The 21,611-nt window shown below is 39.0% G+C and overlaps 1 protein-coding gene across 5 annotated transcripts in view; it reads right to left on the reverse strand.

The window, feature by feature from the left end:
• Positions 1 to 13,516: 13,516 nt before the first annotated feature.
• The window catches only part of ACTR3B (actin related protein 3B), a 39,705-nt gene continuing 31,610 nt past the window's right edge, over positions 13,517 to 21,611 (reverse strand). For 4 of the 5 annotated variants that reach the window (XM_089533609.1, XM_089533608.1, XM_089533612.1 and 1 more), the window contains 3 exons: positions 16,772 to 16,897; positions 15,778 to 15,861; positions 13,517 to 14,755 (listed from right to left, as the gene is read on the reverse strand). In XM_089533609.1, coding sequence (XP_089389735.1) covers positions 14,507 to 14,755; positions 15,778 to 15,861; positions 16,772 to 16,897 — 459 coding nt within the window. In that variant the 3' untranslated portion in view covers positions 13,517 to 14,506. Of the gene's footprint in view, positions 14,760 to 15,777; positions 15,862 to 16,771; positions 16,898 to 21,611 lie in introns of all 5 variants that reach the window. The other variant, XM_089533610.1, reaches the window with a different exon arrangement.

Raw genomic sequence — 21,611 nt, forward strand, 5'->3', positions numbered from 1 at the left:
TTTCATCTAGTATCAGTTATTAACCGGAACTGGATATGTGGGATTGTTTTCTAGGATTAAAACATTCCACTGACTTTCAGTAGGTAAAGGGATCTTATAGTATCTTTGAGACTGAGAGAAAGAAGTTGGTAGCACAAACTTTCATAGACCTACATCTACTTCGTCAGATGCATGGAGTGAAGTGCCTAGGAATAGACCTTTATACAGTGACCCCTTTGTATCTGCTGGGGTTGGGTTCCAGGAACCTGTATAGATACCAAAATCCATGGATGCTCAAGTCCCGTTGTTACCTGAAGTGCTCCATATTTACTTTGATAGAGGAATTAATTGATTAGCACAAGGGAGCAGTGAGAAGTTTTTCAGTAACGTTAAAAAGCAGGGATCTTTTGCCTTTGTATACCACTTCCAAAAAACTAGAACTCCAGAATGCAAAGGTCCAAATGTAGTGCAAGAGATCAGAGCAGAGGGAAAATTAGAGAGAAGATGAATTCAGATTGCTATGGAGACATTTTAAGGATGTGTTTTTGGAGGGAGCTTTAAATTTTAGGCCATTTTTTAAAATAATGAAAAGTAACAAATAAAACAAATAAAACAAGTTACTTTTTTCAAAAATCACATTTTTTAAAAAAAATCAGGGCATTCTGCATTGTAGTTATTGTCATCCTGACATGCTCACTCAGCAAAGCCACAGATCTCCTTTGCGTGGAAGGGACCCCTGGAGTTTAAGGTGAGTTTGGGGGAATTGCTTGCTCAGGTCATTCATAGCTATGTTGTGTAACTACAAATGTTATGCAAGATCTCGGCCCACATCTACTAATAGTAAGAAGTTGCTTTTTAAAATTACAATGATCAATGTTTATTATTTCCTTTTTTTAAAAAATCATAAATCAAAGCATTGTAGTTTACTGTAGCACCAGAGCTCTCTGACAGCGAAGGCTAAATATCTCACAAAACTACAGTTCCCGGAATTCTTTAGCACTGAGCGAGGGAAGTTTAAGCGGTCCCAAACTGGTTTATTTCTGCAGTGTGTTTTGGACCTATAGTTGCATTGCTGACAACTATATCTTGCTATTTAATGTAATATTAGGTGAAAGCATGCCAATTTTTATCCCATGATTGCAGTTTAGGAAAAAGGTATTAAATATCCCCTGTCCATGTACTGGAAGAAAATTGAATTTTAACCCAGTGCCAATGGAATCTTTACTGGCTTATTGTTTGGACTGGGAAGGGGATCTTCACTAAGAGTGCAGTTTTGGGGGACAGTATTAATCCTTCCTGTGCTTTGATTGAACTGCTGCTTAAAAACTGGGGATTCCCTGAATCTAGTGTTAATTTTAAGCCACAGATGTGGTTGAGTAAGAAATTCAGAAATTATCTCTTTTTTCCCTATACAATTAACCAGAAATTGGAAATAGTACTTTCTGGACTACAGCTCCCAGGATCCCTTAGCTAGCATGGCCAGTACTGAGTCCAAAAGCCAACTTCTCCAAGCTCTGCTACAACCTAAAAGCAATTTAAAATGTGCCAAGATGGAGCAGCAACCTACAGAGTGATTTTAATGCACTCAGGTTGAAGTCTTATGTATATTTAAATTGGTAGTAAGTTCAATTGATCAAAATGTGGGGTATTACTGAATAAATACATTTCAGAAGACTGCACTCCAAGTATATCTATGACTAGTAGTGTTAACAGATGCTGCTTCGGCCCTTTACACAATGAAAGAGCTCCCTCTAGCCTTCTCTAAATGTCTTCTGTCAAAAAGGAAAAGATAGACATTCTGAAAAACCACCAAGGAATAATGGTTTTGAACATGAATAAGTCTGTGATATTACTCATTAAGATTACATCCCAGAGCCTATTTTCTAAGCAGCCCTTGAGACCAGCTGTCAATATATATGCAATGTTATCTCCTGTCATCACCTTTTGCCAGAGGTGTTAGCCCTACATGGGGAAAAATAAACTTAAATAGATTAAAGACCCACAAAACGTTGCAGATACATTTTGATTCATGCTAGCTCGTTTTGTCTACTACTCCTTTTGTCTTCTCATACATAATTTAATTTTAATTTACACACATATTAACACACCTCTTCTTGTTCTGAGAGGAAATGAATGAATTTCCCTACAATAGTTATGAGCTATTCTTCATGGAATCCAGAGTACAGTCAGCCCTCTTTATCCACCAATCTTTTATCCCTGGATTCAGTCATCCACCACTTTGAAAATATTCAAAAATAATATAAATTCCAAAGGCAAACCTTTTTTTTTTTGCCATTTTATGTAAGGGGCATGTTTAGTGAGACTTGAGCATCCATGGATTTTGGGAGTCCTGGAACCAAATCCAAGTGGACACCTTGAACCCACTGTATTCTGGGATAATTTCTCTTTAGCATTCAATATTTGTTGATTTATATTCATATTTATGCTTCATGGATGTGCTCTTTAGCTGTGTTCACATGGACAAAACTAGAGTATTATTCAATGTTTGGGTAGAGTTGGGGAGGTCAGCTTTGCTGGGTCTGGGACCCACTTCCTCCACAGTCCAACTGGCACCATGCATTATTTTGCATGACTGTACAGTGCATCACAGAAAGTGACAGAGGAAGAACCTCGATGAAACATTAACTGAAAATGCATGGGCAAATCTCATGGCTTTGTGGAGCAAGTCATTACAAAATCGGGGGGGGGGGTGTCTCTACTAGTGTTCTCGGACAAGTTGTGACGGTAATATATATTTCTCTTCTATTATGTTTCAACTTTCATATATATATGAAAGTTGAAACAAAATGGAAGAAAAATGGAACAATTAATGTGCTGAATTTGCACAATCAGGATGCATATTAGAGTAATTTGCATAATTAGAGTGCCTTGATTTGAGGAAGTGAGAAATGGCAACTCCAGCTCTCTGGAAGGGGTGAAAGTGGGTCCCAGACCCAGCAAAGTTGACCTCCCCAACTCTACCCAAACACTGAATGATACTCTAGTTTTGTCCATGTGAACACAGCTAAAGAGCACATCCATGAAGCATAAATTCACACAAAGTTGTAAATACTAAATCCTACTGAAGTACTTAGTGATATCAAAAGAGAGCCTTGAAAAATGTGTGCCTCATGCTGCAGTTGGATTTTACAGATTAATTGCAAAGACATTTCATTTATCTACATTTTAATTAGCGTGCATTCTTATCAGGATCTAAGGCTTGCAAAGGAATTATGTGCAGAGTGCAAAAATGTTTTAGAAACCATTATGGTCTAGCATCCACTTCTTGCTTGTGAAGATAAAAGTTTTGGTATCCTATGGACTTCATCATAGTCTCATCAACTGTCACGAACTGGTTTTCTATTACGGCCAAAAGGCAGCCATTGATATAGAGAATCATCTTCTATCACTTTTGCCCTCTATAGGAAGTAATGAATGAATGCAATAAGAAAGCTAATTGGCTTCCTGTGGCTTAGGATGTACACAAACAGTATAAGTAAGATCCCAATAGCTTTATCTAACTTTTAAAAAATTTCAACAGGGCCATTATGGAAATGGATTTCTCTTTCTAATCATTCTGATCCATTTTATTTACTATCCTTGCATGAAAAGCCAGCATATTCATTGTGGTTCTGTGAAATATTTCACAAATCCACATGGCCAGGAGGAGGAGGAGCCTGCCTGCAAAAGATATCCTCGCCATCATAACATCTTTACTAAGGACTGAAACAACATGCAGGCATCTAACATCTCTGATTGTTTTTTCCTCCTGTTTGGTTTTTAACAGCTTGCCTGATGAAGAAGCCCATGGAGCTTCAAAAGCTTGCAACAAGTATATTGTGCATTTCAACTGGGCAGTAAAAGTATCACTGGTGGATTTTTGTTTCTACAAGAGCCAACATACTGTTTGGTATGAGTATTGGAATAGGGATCAGATGTGTTGCATGGGATGAGGCAAATTGGGTGAAATATGTATTCTGCCCCTGTAAATGGTACTTTCATTTAATATCCAAATTTCTAGCACTGTAGAGAATGAGACAATGAAAATCATCCACACCTAGAACTATTATATGTGCTATCTTACCCTTGGTATTTTTGCCTGTCCTTTCCTCTGGATGTATAGAGTTTATTTCTAAATACTCAGCTAAAGTTTAAAGTTATTGCAATGCTAGAAATGTAGGAACTGGAAAAAAAATTCACTTGGGTGGCAGAATTCTGATTTAGGGGCAATATCGTCATAGCTACATTCCACACTAGGAATTTGGGAAGCCAAGGTTCAAATGCCTTGCTTGGCCATTAAAATCCACTGGGTAACCTTGGGCAGGTCATGCTAAGTCTAAGAGAAAGACAATGGCAGACTTCCTCTGACTAAATCTTGCCAAGAAAATCCTATAGATCGAGTCACCATAAGTCAAACTCAACTTGAAGGCCCATAACAACAAATTTGTTGCTACCACCATTACGTGAAAGCTGTACAAGCCTGAACCAAGGCTCATAATCTTCCATAGAAGCACTTTTCTTTGCTGCTCTTTGATTATTATTATTTTTTAATATGAATGTCTTATGTTACAAAAGACTGGCCTTTGGAGCAAATAGCCTAACTCCAACTGCTAATTTGAATCAGAGTAGAAGCATTAAATGTACAGGATTTACATATTTATTTATTTTATTTATTTCATTTTTATGCCACCTTTCGCCTAGAAGGAGACCCAAGGCGGCTTACAAGACAAAAAGATTTTTAAAATTTTATGATAAGGATTTTAAAAACAGTTTAAATAATCTAATTAAAACAGTATAAAAATAAGATAAAAACATACAAAAAGTTAAAACATAACTAAAACACACATCCCATATAAAAACCACTGTCATTATTATTATGTTAAAAGCCTGCCTGAATACAAACATAAGTATTGACTTACCATTCAGCAATTGCTTTAATGAGTGACCTCTTACTGGGACTAGCAATTACAGTGGACCTTCCACATTCGCTGGGGCTAGAGGCACAGGACCCCTTGAAAGTGGGGAAAAAACCCTGCAAATAAAAAAACCCACTTCATTTAAAAAATCTGAAAGACCACCTTCTAGGAGTTCCTCCGGGGCAATTCTATGGTCAAGATCTGCCAGAGTTTGGCCATAAAACTGCCCTGGAGGACCTACAAATGCCTGGAGAAGTGTTCTCTCTTGGAATCTGTAGGATGTCCTCCAGCATGACTGCTGGCAGAAATTAACAACAGAGTCACGGTGGAGGACTGAGAGATTCCTAGACATAACGTATTAATCAAATCCATGAATAATCAAATCCGCAAAAGTCAACACCGCAAATGTGGAGAGCCAACTGTAAATTTAGAAAACTAATAGGTGTGGGGGAGATTTTTGTTGGGACTACAACAGGAGATTATTGGGACCCATATTTCCTTGGAATCTCTATTATCAAACTCCAAGACCCCAGCTGATTAAACTCCCCTCCCCACCCACATATTAGGTGTTATTTAGAAACAAAACAACACATGCTAAATGCATCATATCTAGCCTGAACTTTATTGAAAGAATCATTCTGCTAGATGAGAAAGCTTCCATGTTCTCAAAGATGTTTGAAAAGGTTCACTGGGCAATTATTAGTATGAATAAATCAGCTTGATCTTAAGTGATACATCATGAACTAAGAGATAATAGGGATTTGAAGAGGGCATTGAGTTCAGTGTGTTCTATCTCCAAAGGTGTACATAAATAATTTTGTACAAGGACAGGCAAGCACAACAGAACTGGCCTCAGCTAACAAAAACTGGGTTAATAAGACCTCCTATAGGGAAAGCTACAGCCCTACTTTTTAACCATCCATGCAGTACTTTTACATACATTCAGCCTAGTTTCCCATTGCTGAAATATGATTCTGACTTTTAATATTGTGTTTGAGACTTAATGAAGTAGTTGTTCTTCTGCATTAGATCTTTTTACACTGAAAACAAAAATCTAAGAAACTTTTTTTTAAAAAATCCAAATTTTCAAATATTTGGAATATCACCTTTCTGCCAGTTTGTGGCAATTCAAACATCAGTCATACCAGACTCTGGGACTTACATTTGACCTAGAGCTTCAAACCAGAAGCATATTTCAATAGTAAGGCTTGTACTGTATATGTTTTGAGCAGGGATTGTAGTTCCAGGCCTCCCCAAAACGCTGTTTGGTATCAAAACCCAACACACACCACAACATAAAAATAAGCCTTATTGGCAGTAAATCAAAGTGCACAGGTGTGACTCAGCTTCCTAGAAGCTCTCCAAATAGCAATGAGAACATTGTAAGTAAGTTGGTAACTGGAAGGTTTATTCCCCCAATCTGTTCCCAGTGCTGATCTCATTTCCTCCATTGTTTCACAAATGAAAACTGGGGCACATGTAGGCAAGCAAAATCAGAGTGTGGTCAAGATGGCTAAAGTTATAAATGAGGAAAACAACCATACTATGGAAGACTGCAATGGGTTGCTTTCACCTGAGCCTACTGGGAAGGGCAAGCTTTCACCCTTTCCACTATTGAGTTAACTGAGTGCAAACTATTTTTAGAGTTTGAAATCAGTTTGCAACAACTGAAGAAAGCTGAGGACAAACAGAGAAAGTGGGAAGCAGAGAGAGAAACTGGTACATTTGAGAAACAACTGTGAAAGTGAAATGACAGAGGATTAATCAGGACTGTCCCTGCCAATTCAGGACAGTTGGAGAGTAACTGACTTTTTCCTAACCTTGAACTGCCAAGCTAAACATCAATCTGCTAAATAAAAATTAACTCTTTTTCTGTCACTGGACTACTTCTAGCATTTGGCCATGACAAGGATTTTACAAGCCAACTGCCTCATGGCAGGGCACATGTAGGCTACAGATGATATATTAAAGATTATGTCTATGGGCATAGGTAACGTGTCTCTTTCATATCAATAACCAACTGCAACCATGATCTCACTGGGATGGTCAGAAGCCTCCTTGTCAGTGGCACAACTTTGAAGACCGACAATCATTCAGAATAGCCCATCAGACTGTTCTAGACCAAAAGGGAGACAGCCCTTTTTCAGTCTCTCCAACCCTGAGATCACCCACAAAGCCCCCAAAACAAGAAAAATGAAAATAAATTTCAGGTGTTCTTTTTTAACCTGAAAATTGTAAAATAAAATAAATCACAAAATGGGCCTAAATGTGTCATTTTACATCCCTTCTACTAAAGAAAACTCACTGGAAAAATGGTAAAAGTGAACTGAAGACCCCAAATGCACCTTTGCAGCCAACCAAACAGGTGTCTAGAAGCAACCATTGGCCCCCACCCCAGTACTAGCCGCTCTGGGAGCCTTTAGGGCTGAAGGGTGGGGAATAAATACCGTAAACAAATAAATAAACAAATAATGCTGGTTCCCTCTCCTCTAAATAGACCACTGATTTGACGCCAGCACAACAGCTTCATGTATTTTATCTGCACAGCAAAGGACTGGAACAGAACTGTCAAAATATTGTAATGATTAACACAGAGGATGTGTAGTAACAGTGTTGATGCATCCTCAAGAAGTCTTTAAGAGATCAAAGCATTAAAAAGTTTTTTTAACAAGCTTTAATGATATTATTTCCATCGTGTATTTTGGCACGAACCTTTGCTATGCTGATATAGATTAGAGACAGCTTAGCAAAGCACTGTCAGCACTGGTTTCAACATAGCATCCTTGTGATTAAAAGACACCTTTCTCCAAAAACAGCATAGGGTGCTTCTTTAATGCCACCAAAACCACCAACTGTGTAGCTGTGAAGTGGGTGTGCAGCACAAAGTGTTTGTAATCCCCCACAATTAATCCGAACACATCAGGGCATAGGCAGAATAATTACAGTATAGGCAGCTGCAGACTCATTTAAGAACTTTATTCCACAGGGTTGTAATTATAGCCTGTCCCTAATCCTTTAATTGCCACAAGCATTTGATGTATTATAGGCGATACCATAGGATAAATGTAGGGAAAGGGAAAATTTAGCATACCCCAAGGCATTAAACAGTACAGGCAGCAAAGCTGAATTACTTGCCTGCTGGGAAAAAAGAAAGAGAGAGAAAGGGGGTCAACGTAGACATTATATTAAACAGTTAATATCAGCTGCAGAGGTGGGGATGGAATGACAATCAGTATCACAGGAGATAAGGAGGTGAATGCAACCCTTTCCTCCTTGCTCCTGTCCCAGTTTAACATTGCTCCTCTGTAGATGCTATTTGCATTGGGAGGAAAGCATCCATTAAGACGGATCTCTTCCGGCAGGCCTTTCCTGAATAGATGCCTGGCCACCAAAGAGAGAAAGTAATGGACCGATCCTGCTGCTGTTTGCCTGTCCATTGTTGTTTGTTTTTATTTATTGTTTAAATTGTTATTGATCTTTTTGAACATGTTTTAATTGTAAAGTGTTTAATTCTATTTTAAGGGAGGGAGGGTTGGGGAATATATGTAAATTTTTAATGCTGTAAGCTGCCTTGATTGCCTGAGTGCAGATGGGGTGGGATATAAATAGTTATTGTTATTGTTATTAGGACTGCCTAGCGAGGCATACAATTTTCATTATTGTCCTACTGTAATATATTTTATATGGTTCCAGAAAGTTTTTCTCCATCCTGAAAATACAGCTTTGGCCTTGCACTTTCCACTGGCACCAATTCAGTGCATTCACACCACTGAATGCAACCAACATCAATGGATGGCAGAAAAATAGAGGGGAGGAAGGGAAGAGAGAAATGGGAAGAGAGATCACAAGTCCAACAATATTCAGAGAGCCACAGAACTCCTACTCTAGATAGACAGACTGAATACTAGATCTAGGGACATAGAACCGAGGGACACTATTGATTTTTTATGTTTCTTATAGGCTCCCTGATCCTCACAGCTGGATACAGGGTGCTGGATTGGACTGAACTAAGCACCTTGATCTAGCTGGTCTGCTCTCCTGTATTCCCTGCAAGAATTGAAGACAGGTGATGACTAGGATTCAAAAAATATGTGACCAGTATACTAGAGCCAGCTTTTATAGTTGGGAGCTTTATCCATAAATCTCTAGCAAATGTTTCCCTCTGAAAGTGTCTCAGAAAGGAACACCTGTTCTAGCTTCATTCTTTTCCTCCTGGAAAGCCCCATTAGCTCCAGGAATCCAAGAACTGTTTTAAAGACCAGGGTGCTCGACATTAATTTTGCCTATTTAGAAGCCGAGGGAGGGCAAATCATTTTTCCCATCCTTAATCTCCTTAAATATGAAGACTGTTAGCAAGCACATTGTGTACTTAGAAGCGCCTTGTGTTTTCAGCACAGCTTACTCCCAAGTAGGTGTGCCCAGAGTGGGTTGCAGGCAGCACTTATAAGACTTGAGAAGATTCAACAATACTCTTCTTTTATATAGGGAGGAGAGACTGTGTGTGCTAGATCATTTAGTACTCTTCTGATTGATAATTCCTGAGGAGGCTAATTACCTAAGAGTCATTATCATTTTGGGGAAGGTGTCTCAGTCCCTCCAGGCAAGTCTTGGAAGGGCTTGAAGCACCCCTGCCTGCCAAGTTCAGGCATCCATGGCTAGCTCCCATGCATGGAACCCCAGCTCTGCAGACAAAGAAAAATTCCTCTTAAACCTTTTGCAACTCTTCTCCATAGCTGACCACTTCAACTACTAAAACCTTTTATCTTTCTTACCAGGTTTCATTGACCCTAGGGAGGCATTAGTAGGACATATATATTCTTGAGCATTTTTTCAACACATTCTTTTCTGCTGCTTGAGGAAGCACCTTCTTTTCCACCCTTTTGAAATAGTCTGACACCTCTCATCTTGATATCTTGAGAGTGTGACGCTCACAGAAATATATGAAGCATGTATGAATAGGATATGCCTAGAAAGTCTTTTGTCTCCTGCTTTTCTGTTGCACATCTTCCTTCCTCCATTCACAAATTCCTTTCACTTTACCCTCATATTTTTCCCCTTTCTGTTCCAGTCTATGTTCCTGCCATTGCTAGGATCTCCAACATCTATGGTAGTCTTAAGCTATTGTTAAACCTTCAAGTGCTACTTCTTCTTTTAACACTTTGAAAATCAACTCCTTTTTTAAAGTAAAGGACACATGCCTTTGAAGCTTTCATTTATCCTTCCCAACGTTCTACCACCCTGGTGCACATTTTCAAGTGACTTGCAGCATTGTACAGTTAAAAGATCCCTATAAGTGGTTAGGGTAGTAAGCTGCGTGTATGTTAATTTTAGCCTATTTTTCCACACCTTGTTTTTGCCTATTTGGTTCCTCTTTGCTATAAGAAACACTTCTCCATGTGTGCTTCTTATCCTTCTTTTTGCTCTTAGCTGTTGTGTTGAGGAACATTTTGAATTTTAGCCTGTCTTCTAAAACGTTTGCAATCTGACTCCTGCAAATCTTGTGTTTTCTTGTTCTTTCACACAGTTTTAATAAAAAAGGATTTAAACAAATTCTGTTCAAGAGAAAAAACCATAACTGTTTCATAGAGCACAACTAGGGAAACGCCATTAATAAATTTTAACTCACAAGACATCTCATTAACTACGGTATATGGTGGTTTGCAGTTTATGTTCTTTCAGGTTATTGTTACTTCATAGCTTCTTTTCACAGCAACTCTGATGTTATGTAATACTTTTCAATTAAGCAGGAGATTATATATTCCTGTTTCTCTCTTTCCCTGGTGGTTTTGAGCAAGCTTTTCACTCTGGCATCTTCAGACAACTAATTTGGCACAACTGTGTTATTTTTCCAGATGAGAGAAAACAGCATGATCATAAAGAATGAATTATTTACAGGAAGATCAGCACTTCAAGTCATGTCAAGGCTTTGCTAATTATATTTAATTGAATGTTCCGCAGTGAGACATATGCACAGAGTTCTTCAGATTTATAATATGGAAACCAAATTGTTGTTAAAATGTTTAAAATACGGTTATGGGATGGAAAGCAAGGGACCTCAGAATAGTTTTTAAAAATTTAACTCAAGATAAAATTAGAGAAAGCTTCCTTTAGTTGACTTTCTTCTTAATCTATAGCTTCAAGGTTATAGGCCAAAATAACCTATATCTAACAAGCCGTTCAGAAAACCTCTGCCATTGGATGACAAAAGATCTGAGCACCATAACTATGGATTTCTAGTCCATCTTATGTCGAAGTCTCACAGTGGGTAGTAGCAGTGTCTAGACTTTGAATCTATGTTCAAAAAGCTTTAGTGGCGGAATAAGAAGTGACCGGAGGATGAGCAATACTAAATGTATTACTGTAACTCACTTTTCTGTGAGGTATTACTCAAACTTATATTTGCCCAATATCCAAGAACTTTTTTCATGTACTGTAGTACTGGAACCAATTTTCAGATAAATCTGTAGAGTGAAACTAAGGAGACATAAAAATATTCTATTAACTATCTGATGGTTCAAAGCATACATTCTTTCAGGATTGTGCATTGAGTAGGTCCCAATTAAATACATTGCATTGGATTCCCATTAAAATCTCTAGGGTTTAGGTCATGACTGACTTAACATACTGATTTCAGCAATCAACATGATTAACTAAAAGCAATTTAATCTGGATTCCACCTACTATGTATATGTTGTTGGATACATTAATCCAGCTCACAATGGATAAGCAAATGTATGCCGTCTGTTCCAACGTATTAATCATTCATGTTTAATAAAGGAATCATGTTGAAGGAATTGTGTAAGTCGTATTTTCCTGCTACCCCCATATGACATGGAAAGAATTGCAGTGGAGTTCTAAAAGTATATTGCCTCACACTTGTTTCTGAAATTCATAACAACAGACAAGCAAAGGCAATGGGGGTGAGTAGAGTAAGTGTTATCCCTCATGCACAAGGAATCACAGAATCATAGATTTGGAAGAAACACCAGGGGTCATCCAGTCCAACCCCCTGCCATGGCATTCCAGCCTGTTTAAAAACCTCCAAAGGAGGAGACTCCACCACACTTCGAAGGAGTGTGTTCCACTTTTGAACAGGAAGTTCCTTCTAATGTTTAAGTGGAATCTCTTTTCCTCTAGCTTGCATCCATTGTTCCAGATCATGTTCTCTGGAGCAGCAGAAAACAAGCTTACTCCATCCTCAATATGACACCTGTTCCAATACTTAAACAGTGCTATTATATCACCTCTTAACCATCTCCAATCTAAACATACCCAGCTCCTTAGGACTCTCCTCATAAGGCATGGTTTCCAGAACCTTCACCATTTTGATCACCCTCATCTACATGAGCTCCAGCTTCTCAATATCCTTTTTGAATTTTGGTGCCCAGAAATAAACACAGTATTCCAAGTGAGGCATGACCAAAGCAGAATTCAATGGCACTATTACTTACCTTGAGCTATACTTCTATTGATACATCCTTGAATCGCATTGGCCTTTTTAGCTGCCTCTTCACATTGTTGACTCATATTCTACATATGGTCTACTAGGACTCCTAGATCACTTTCACGTTGTCTTGTTAAGCCACATGTCCCCCATCCTATTATCTAGGCATTTCATTTTTTCTGCCTAAGTGCAGTACCTTACATATTTCCCTGTTGAAGTTCATTTTGTTAGTTCTGGCCCAACTTTCTAATCAATTAAAAGTATTTTTGAACTTTGATCCTGTCCTCTGGGGTATTAGCTACTCCTCCTAATTTGGTGTCATCTGCAAATTTGATAAGCATGCCATCTATTCTTTCATCCAAGTCATAGATAAAGATGTTGAATAGAACTAGGCCCAAGACAGAACCCTGTGGCACCCCATTGGTTACTTCCCTCCAGGATGAAGAGGAAGCCATTGCTGAGCACCCTTTGGGTCCAGCCAATCAACCAATTACAAATCCATTTAACAGTTGCATTGTCTAGCCCACATTTTACTAGATTGTTTGCAAGAATATTGTGGGGGACCTTGTCAAAGGCCTTACTAAAATCAAGATATGCTATATCTACAGCAATCCCCGTAGGGACGTTACAATTCCTAATATGTTTTATAGCAAAGAGTTATACCTATATAATGCAGATGTTCTGCTGCATTGAGACTGAACAGCTGGGGGGAAATCCCCACATTTTAGCTACTTACCATGTACATTGTTATTGTGACAAATAAAACACCCTCCTAGTACAAAAATATTTTTAATTGACTTTTTACCATTGAGGTACTTTTTGTCTCAGCTACGTAAACATGTTGGGATTTTTAAAATAATTCAGGCTAGGGCTTGGCAAATCATGATAAAGCGAAGTAAAAATGATGTAATGTGGTTGTCAAATTGGCTGGCCTCATTTGGAAAGGCATCTAACTGAGGAGAAAGTGGAATTCTTATTGGAGGAAAGAAACACACCTTAATGCAAGAACTGTGTGTTTTGCTCCAGTCTTAATCCTAACCAGTAACGTACTGGAATACTAAATGGGGTTTTAAAATATCCCACAACTCACACAATGCAATGTGGTTTTTTAAAAATAAATCAGTACAATCCAATTAAAACCAACACCATTTGACAGGTCAAAGTACCATAATGAGTTTATGCAGACTGATTATCAAGATAGCAGTGCCAACCAATTAATCTTTTTCTTGACAGTCAGGATTGGTTCGCATCTGCTTGTCTGTCACATATCTTCACTTAATTTTGCAGCTATCATCAGAGGCCATTTCTGCAACCAATGGACTTGCCCTTTTAAAAACAAATACTGAGACTCAAATGTGGAATTTTAAAGAAAAGAATATCTTCCACAATATAGAACAGACTGCAACACTGGAGATTAACCTGTGTGAACATGTTAACAAGTTTTATTTCACCAGTAATCAATGGCTTTTCATTTACTAGTCATCCATTCCCATTTTTTAAAAATTAAAAATAAATAAGTAAACAATAAATCTCATGTTCTATTTTCCCATAGCCTTATAAACATCATTAAAATAAAATCAGTACATTTTTTAAAAAAAGCACACACATAATCCAAGAAAACCCTTCATTCGTCTTATGTTTAACCAACACATGCCTCAAGTGGAAAGTCAGACCTCTCCCACCAACCTCCATGATGTCCACTAGCAGCTTGGGCTCAATTCAGGCAGCCTGCCTCAACAAAGGGTCATGAAGTACAAAATTATCAGCATAAAATATTTGTATTGCAAGATTACAGTACTTCAATTTTCTATAAACTAAAGCTCCTGTTTCTGAAATCTAATCTGTTCAAGGAAGACTCTCGAGGCAAGAAATTCCACGGAGACTAATGCACTGATTTGCAAAAGAAGTCTCGTCCTTGCAGACTGGATTACAGGCCAGAGAACAATACAGGAAACCAATGAATGCTCTTCCCTGTTCCAGAAAAAGCTTGACAGTGACAATATTTTGGCTCATTTAATTCTTTTGGCCTCTGTTTAGACCTGAAATCCCTGTTTCCAGGGTCTCTGCAAATCAGGACTTCTGCTCACAACAAGAGGAAGGGAGAGAACCAGTTAAGAAGCAGTCAAGAAATGGTTCTGGGTTGCTCAATGCACTGCTATGCCTGATTTCAGTACATTCGGTGGGACTGTAGTATTCTTCCTGGAGCCCACTGGATCTCCACAACACACCATGTTTCGGTAGTTACAACTTCAAGAACTCCCTTCTCCTCGTAACCACAAAGATCTCCACCAAACACAACAGCAGATATCACCACACAATGAGGATTAAGACATAATTCCAAAAACAGGATTATGGCGACAAATATTAGGACCATATTCCTCATAATCTTTCTTGGTGTTGCATACTTCAAAGAATTCTGGCTGAAGAAAAAAAGAAAAAGAAGAAGCAGCATTTGAAAAAGTACACAAGTCAAGATAAGGGCAAAATAGCAATAGCAATAGCATTTACATTTCTATACTGCTTATCAGCGTACAATATTTAAGCCAACTGCCCCCAACAAGCTGGGTACTCATTTTACCGACCTGCGAAAGGATGGAAGGCTGAATCAAAAATGAAGCCGTGGCATCAAACTCCCAACCTTGTGGCTGCAGTACTGGCATTTAACCACTGCACCACCAGAGCTCCCTACTTTTACAAGGCAGAACTACTTTGTTTTAGCATTCAGGTAACACAATAATTTCCATAACACATAGTGCAAAGAAATTAGAAAGCAACATGCACTAGCAGGAACAAGATAGATTGCTCTAGCATCACATTTCCACATCAACCCTTTTGGAAACTTCAGCAGGAACAGTCATAATGTACACACAGGAACTTAGCATTACAAAGTATTATTTTTCTTCTTGGAAGATCAAAGGGCCCTTTCACACTACACAGTTATAAGCACTTTGATTCCATTTTAACTGCCATGGTTCCAGCCTATGGAATCGTGAAATTCATAGTTTGTTTTATGAGGTATTCTGTGCCAAGGAGCTCTAATGCATTGTCAAACTACAAATCCCAGCATTCCATTGGATGCAAGTATGGTAGTTAAATCAGAGTCAAAGTGCTATAATTATGTTGTGTGAAGGGGGCCTAAGATCAAGGCACTTCATCAGTTTGTTCTAAGGCTTGTTCAAATGTAAGAGACAAGTTTTAAAAGCAAGATACAGTTGGAGCCTGTGCATGCATAATACAGTAGGTGCTTCTGCATGCATGAACACTAAGCTGTTCATGCAAAAACTAAAAGCATGCTCAACAATAGAAAGAATGCTCAGCTAAAGCCAATCTTCTGGGGGAGACACCTGTCTCTTGACAAAATGTCAGAGCAGAAGATGATCCCCAAGTATCTTCCAGCACAACTATTCTGTAGCAAAGTGATTTTATAAAGAAACATACTGTTGACGCAAGCATAGAACCTCCAAACCAGACTGCATAGCGCTGCATGGGATGACTGATCACTTGAACTTCAACAGGTTTGGGCTGCAGAGCAAAACACAACTTTCAGTTCACCATATTATCAAACACAGCACAAGCCTTGACTGTCCTGACCTGCTTGCTAGTCAGAAGAGCCAATGTAACAGCACTGTACATTTGAAGCCACTGCTAGCAAAGAAGGCATGTGAATATCCAATTGTAACCAAGTTGGTACAGTTTTCCTGTTCAGATTTCACAGTTTCTTTGCCCACCTCCAAGATCTTGGTTCCCCTGAGTCCCAGAATCTGTTACAAACCCACACACACCCTACTGCAAGAAAGGAGTATAATTACACATCTCAAATTCAAGCATCTAAAACAAAATCTGTTGCTACAAGAGAGCTTGGAAATATTATTTTATAGGAGCACCATCTCAGAATCTTCCCAGCTGTTACAGTCAAGGGATTCAAGGGAACTGCAGTGAAAAAAGAACTTTTCCAAGGTCTGTCAGCTAGAATCACAGCATTGCCCTCTACAGTCCAGAAAAATAAGTAGGAGAACCAGAATTATCTTTGTTGATATCATTTTCAGACTGGCAATAGTGACACTCTTTTCTAAAAAGCATCTCCAACTGTCAATAAGCATCATGGCTCCTGGGAAGGGTGCTATCATGGCAAAAACATCATGAATGTTTTTGTCACAACATGCCACAATCAGCTCTGAGTGCTGGAATCCCTTCGGATTGGGAAAAATCAAAAGGCAGTCAAATGCACTGATCTCATCATCTCCTCATGTGTGTCTGTAGAGGAAATATAAATCATTTTGTCGTTACCACGGTGTCTCAGGACTAGGCTTTTTTTTCCTTGCATGGATGCTTGTAGTACACTTGTTAAAGCATTATTTGATTTTCAGGCATAGTTATTAAGTATGTGCACTTGTTTTGTTCACTCAAACCTTTAATAGATGGTAAAACCTACCTTTATCCGGCCACCACTGAGCTCTTCACTGATTCTCAGTCGAGCATCAACTACTCTTTTCAAGTCTCTCTGTAACCGACGTCCAAAATCCCTGAACATCGTGGAGCCTCCCGAAAGAACCACATTCTATAGGACAAAGAAAAGGTTATTTCTTTGGCTATGTGGCCAAACGAAGAACAGGACTAATGAAATCAATGTGTACACTCCACAGACACTGGGGAAAGAGCAAAACACAAGTATGATCAGGCATGTTAAACCTGGCCATGTGGCCAAGCAGCCCTGCCAATGACCCATTCTGTTATATATGCAGAGATGTTTAGTGTTTGAGTTCTTGTATTTTATTTCAGCCTTTTTTTTAAATCATAAATCTTTTTTAAAAGACATGAAGGAAGAATGTTGAAAAAGGATCTATGTCTCCCATAGCAACAGCCTGTATCTTCTTAGAGAAGACCCCAAATTTGATTACTATGCAGAAAGAATATTTTAACAGAGTGCTCTATAAAGCACAGAATGGTTTATGGCACAGGTTGGAAATATGACTTTTTGTTTTAAATACAGTTCTCAGGATTCCCCACAACCAACATGGTCCCCAACAGCCATGCAGGCAGGACAGGTCCTGGGAGCTGCACTCCAAAAAATCTCCAAGCTTCAGAATTTCTCCCTAATGCTCCAGCGTAGTTGCAAAGTGATCCAATAATAACAGTCTAACTTCATCCAGGGGCCATTCAGACTACCTTTTACCCCGGATCAGGAACCGAATTATGCACGTGAAGTTCATATTCGCCCCACATCTCCCACAAACGAATCCGAGGTTTGGACAACCATTTTGGGGCAAATGCCCCTTAGTGCAGGGCATTTGGAATCAGGGTAAAAGCTGTATCTTTTGAAAAAACCTGGGTTCGGCAAATATGAACTTACCCCCGATCATGATCGGGGCAAGTTCAGGGGAGGGATTTAAGGTCAGAGGGAGGGCAGAGGGCATAACTGTAGAAAGGGTGCCAAGAGTGACAGAGGAGGAGGAGGATGGAGGAGCCGGGGGGGGAGAAGGGGACCATGGAGGGCAATCGGGCTAACAGAGCAGGAGCAGGAGGAGAAGGAAGGAGCCAAAGAGTGCCAAGAGAATTGGGGACAGAGGAGGAGCAGGAGGAGGAGGAGGATGAAGGAGCTTGGGGGAAGAGTGGGGCCATAGAGGGCAATCTAGGTAACAGAGCAGGAGGAGGAGAAGGAAGGAGCAGAACGAAGGGTCAAATTCAGGGGAGGGAATTAGGTCAGAGGGAAGGCACAGAACGGAACAAGCTTCCCTCTCGCACCAGGCAGCTTTCTCTCTTTTTATTTTTTTAAAATTATTTTTGACAGACTATGCACATGTTTTTTGCTACAGGTAGACAGATATAGAATGTGCCTGCCTGCCTGTTCACTTTCCCTTTCATTTCCTTGCTTCGCTTCCAGCAGCAAGGCACTTTGCAAAAGGCTTTTTTTCTATGGAATGCTACAATGCAAATGTTACAAACATTTCTGTTTCCAATTTGGCAAATTGATACAGAATGCTTTTGCTACTGTCTCTAAGGAATAGCTGAGGGAAAGCAAAGAATGGCATTTCGAGGTGAGGAATTTATTATTATTATTATTATTATTATTATTATTACATGTGTATGAGGCACTTTGGGGTGGCAAGGAGGGAGGATGCAGAGATGGCATTAGATTGCATTTTGGGGTTGAAAACGGGGCCAAGGGAAGATCCATAACCTGTAGTGACCCAAATACCCACAACACACACACACACACACATATATGAGGTTTTTAAATTTGACAAAATATGTACATACTGGCGCCTGATTTTTTTTAAAAAGAAGGGGGGAAACACAATTCCGATTGCCCAATGGGTGCAGGAAACGTTACCTATGACTAACGTGGAACTACATTTGATTGTCAGCAAAGGTGCCTTCATTTTAAACCGATTTCTCCGCAGGACATTCAGGGTTAAAATGCCCTGATTGAGGTAGTGAGCACTTGCTTCCAGAGGGATTGGGGGGGGGGGGGGGATCTTCCCAGTTCCCTCCAGCACAAAAAGTTCAGTATGAATGGGGCCCCAGTTTATAATCCTCCCCATGCTAGCCCATTTTCAAAAGAATTTGTTGAAAATCCTATCTTCATTCTAGCATTCATAGCATGCAGTCAACATATTGCTGTGGTTTGCTCTGTGCTGCACAAGATTTCCACAATCTCCTTATCTAGTATCGGTGTAGTACCACTGCAAACAAGGACCAGTGGTGAGGAAAGTATTTCGAATAAGCTACCAGCTGAAGCCAGAAGAATTGCAATATTAAATCATTACATTCCAACCAGGTATGTATGTCACGATGATGATCAGACAGTGCCACCTATCTATCAAGCTTGGTTTTTAAACTGTCCCTTCAAGCAGACTCAATTAATTTTGGAAACTTTTCTTGCCATCACAAATCTTCACTACTTAGGACTTGGATTTTTATGTTTCATATATATTTGCTGCAACAGCAAGCACTACTTTATGTTCATCGAACCCTTTGAAATAATTCTGAATAATTCTGAATTTGATGGCTGCAAATCTTAGTGAGACTAAATCCAGTGAGTATGACTCAGGACATACATATTGGAAACAAGGGAGAAAATCAACATATTTTCCCAGCTTTCCGGCCAAGAAAACCTTCAAAAATTATATTAATCTGAAAGCAATTTAAAAATAAAACACCAATGCAGGAAATTAAAAGAAAGCAGCAGCAAAGTGAGTATGCACTGAAAGAAAATCAGTTGCATGACCAAAAAGTAATAAACAATAAAGTAAGCATTAAGGCTTAGACAATTATCCTTTTTGATAGATTTACTTATTCTTGTTGGCACAAAACTAGAGCAAAACTACATACAAAATATTTCTTGATTCAGTAGGGACAGTCCCAATTAATTCTGTCAACCCACTTTTTCAGTTGCTTTTAAAATTACCCAGTTTCTCTTTTCTACTACCACTTTTCTCCATTGTTCTTAATAATAATAATAATAATAATAATAATAATAATAATAATAAAGCGGAAGCAACTAGCTTCCTCTAGTTGCTGAAAACTGCATTCAAAGTGTCAAAGTAGTTTGTATTCAACTAAGTAGATGTAAGAGGAAAGGAAGAGGCAGAATCTTGCCCTTCCCAATAGGTGCAAGCAAAAAACAAACAACTGCAGCCTAGCTGGTGTGTTTTTCATTAATAACATTTGCCATTTTGACCGTACTGTACTGCTGCTGGGCCACATATGTCCCAGTTTTGTTCTGTGAAACGTTGGAGTAAGGAACCAACCTACTACAATTTTAAGATGAATAACATAATCATCACATATAGATGATTAACTGTGAGCCTACAGCTTCCTCAACACTGAACATTCAGAAAAAATTCACAACATGATTTGCCTGAAAGCTGTGATAACAGGGAATAAATGTCCATTCTTAAGCACTTCATTCTCCAGCCTTCTCTGGACTTTCCCAGAGTTTTCTCTGTTAGGGTGATAGCAAATCAAGAATTTAAATGAATGTCCTTGATTTTGATACACAAATTTGATACTCATCATCCCTTCTTATATTGTTTTTCACCTCCAACCATGTGCCAAGGTTGATCCCTCCCCCCCAATTTCAGATACAAATTCATGACTAGTCAACAATAGCATCTCCCTAATGAATTTAGGGATGAATTTAAAATATTACTTTTTAAAAAAATGGACAGTGACTAAAAGGAAGGTGATCAGAGCTCCTTCAGACTGCAAATGGGCAGGGGGAGTTGGATCACTCTGAGATATGGAACTCAGTTTATCATCTCTGATTGCTTCCTCACATGGCCAACCTTGCTGAAAAGAGCACAATTTGCCAGCTGAACACAATAAGAGAACACTGACTGCTGTTCAGAAAGCAGCATAAGGATGGAATACAGAGCACACCAGGGAAGACCTAAGTAATTTAATCCCAGGTGGAAGAGATTTTAAAAATGGAACTAAAAGGAAAGGCTGAAATTAATAAAAGCAGACTGGGATAGGCCTCCTGCTATGGAGAATGCAATGGGACTCTCAAATAGAGCATTTAGTATTTAAATGACTAACATACTCAAGCAATAGTTAAAACACAGAAAGGAAGGAGCCAGCAGGGAAGGAGCAGTAAGCTTTGTTATTACTAAAATGCTAGCAATCAGTTTCTTCAAAGACAGTCCACATAAAGAGGTAGCTCTCAATCTTTCTTCTGTTCTTTTCCCTCCAAGCTACCTTTCCATTTTACTCCATTTCTTAAGACACACATAAAACAGTGGCCAGAGATGTACATCTTAAACCCATCCATAGCCAGGAAAGTCTAAGGGTCACTTCCTCACATACAATAAACAATTAACTTACAGAATTCACTGTCATACACTAGCTACTAGCTTTTTTTTGGGGGGGGGGTCCATTAATATTAGACAAATTTATGGCAGATGGGAGGGCAGAGAGAAAGAAAGCTATCAATAGCTATTATCAGCCATGGTAACTAAACACAACTGTTTATATATGCAGACAGTGTGTGTTTGAATATTTTATTTACTAAGGTCTAATGTGCACTGCAGAAATAATGCAATTTGACATCACTTTAACTGTCATGGGTCCATCCTATGGAATCCTGGGATTTGTAGTTTGCTGTGGCACCACAGGTCTCTGACAAAGAAGGTTAAATATCTCATAAAACTACAAATCCCAGATTTCACACCTCTGGGCCATGGCAGTCAAAGCGGTTAAAGTCAAACAAGTCACTTTAAAACAGGCAAGACAAAAGTAATGATATGTTGGGAAGTCAGTAGTCTCTACAC

Source organism: Sceloporus occidentalis, unplaced genomic scaffold (genome assembly GCF_023333645.1).
Source record: "Sceloporus occidentalis isolate IW3139 unplaced genomic scaffold, rSceOcc1.0.p SCAF_7, whole genome shotgun sequence".
NCBI classification, from domain to species: domain Eukaryota; kingdom Metazoa; phylum Chordata; class Lepidosauria; order Squamata; family Phrynosomatidae; genus Sceloporus; species Sceloporus occidentalis.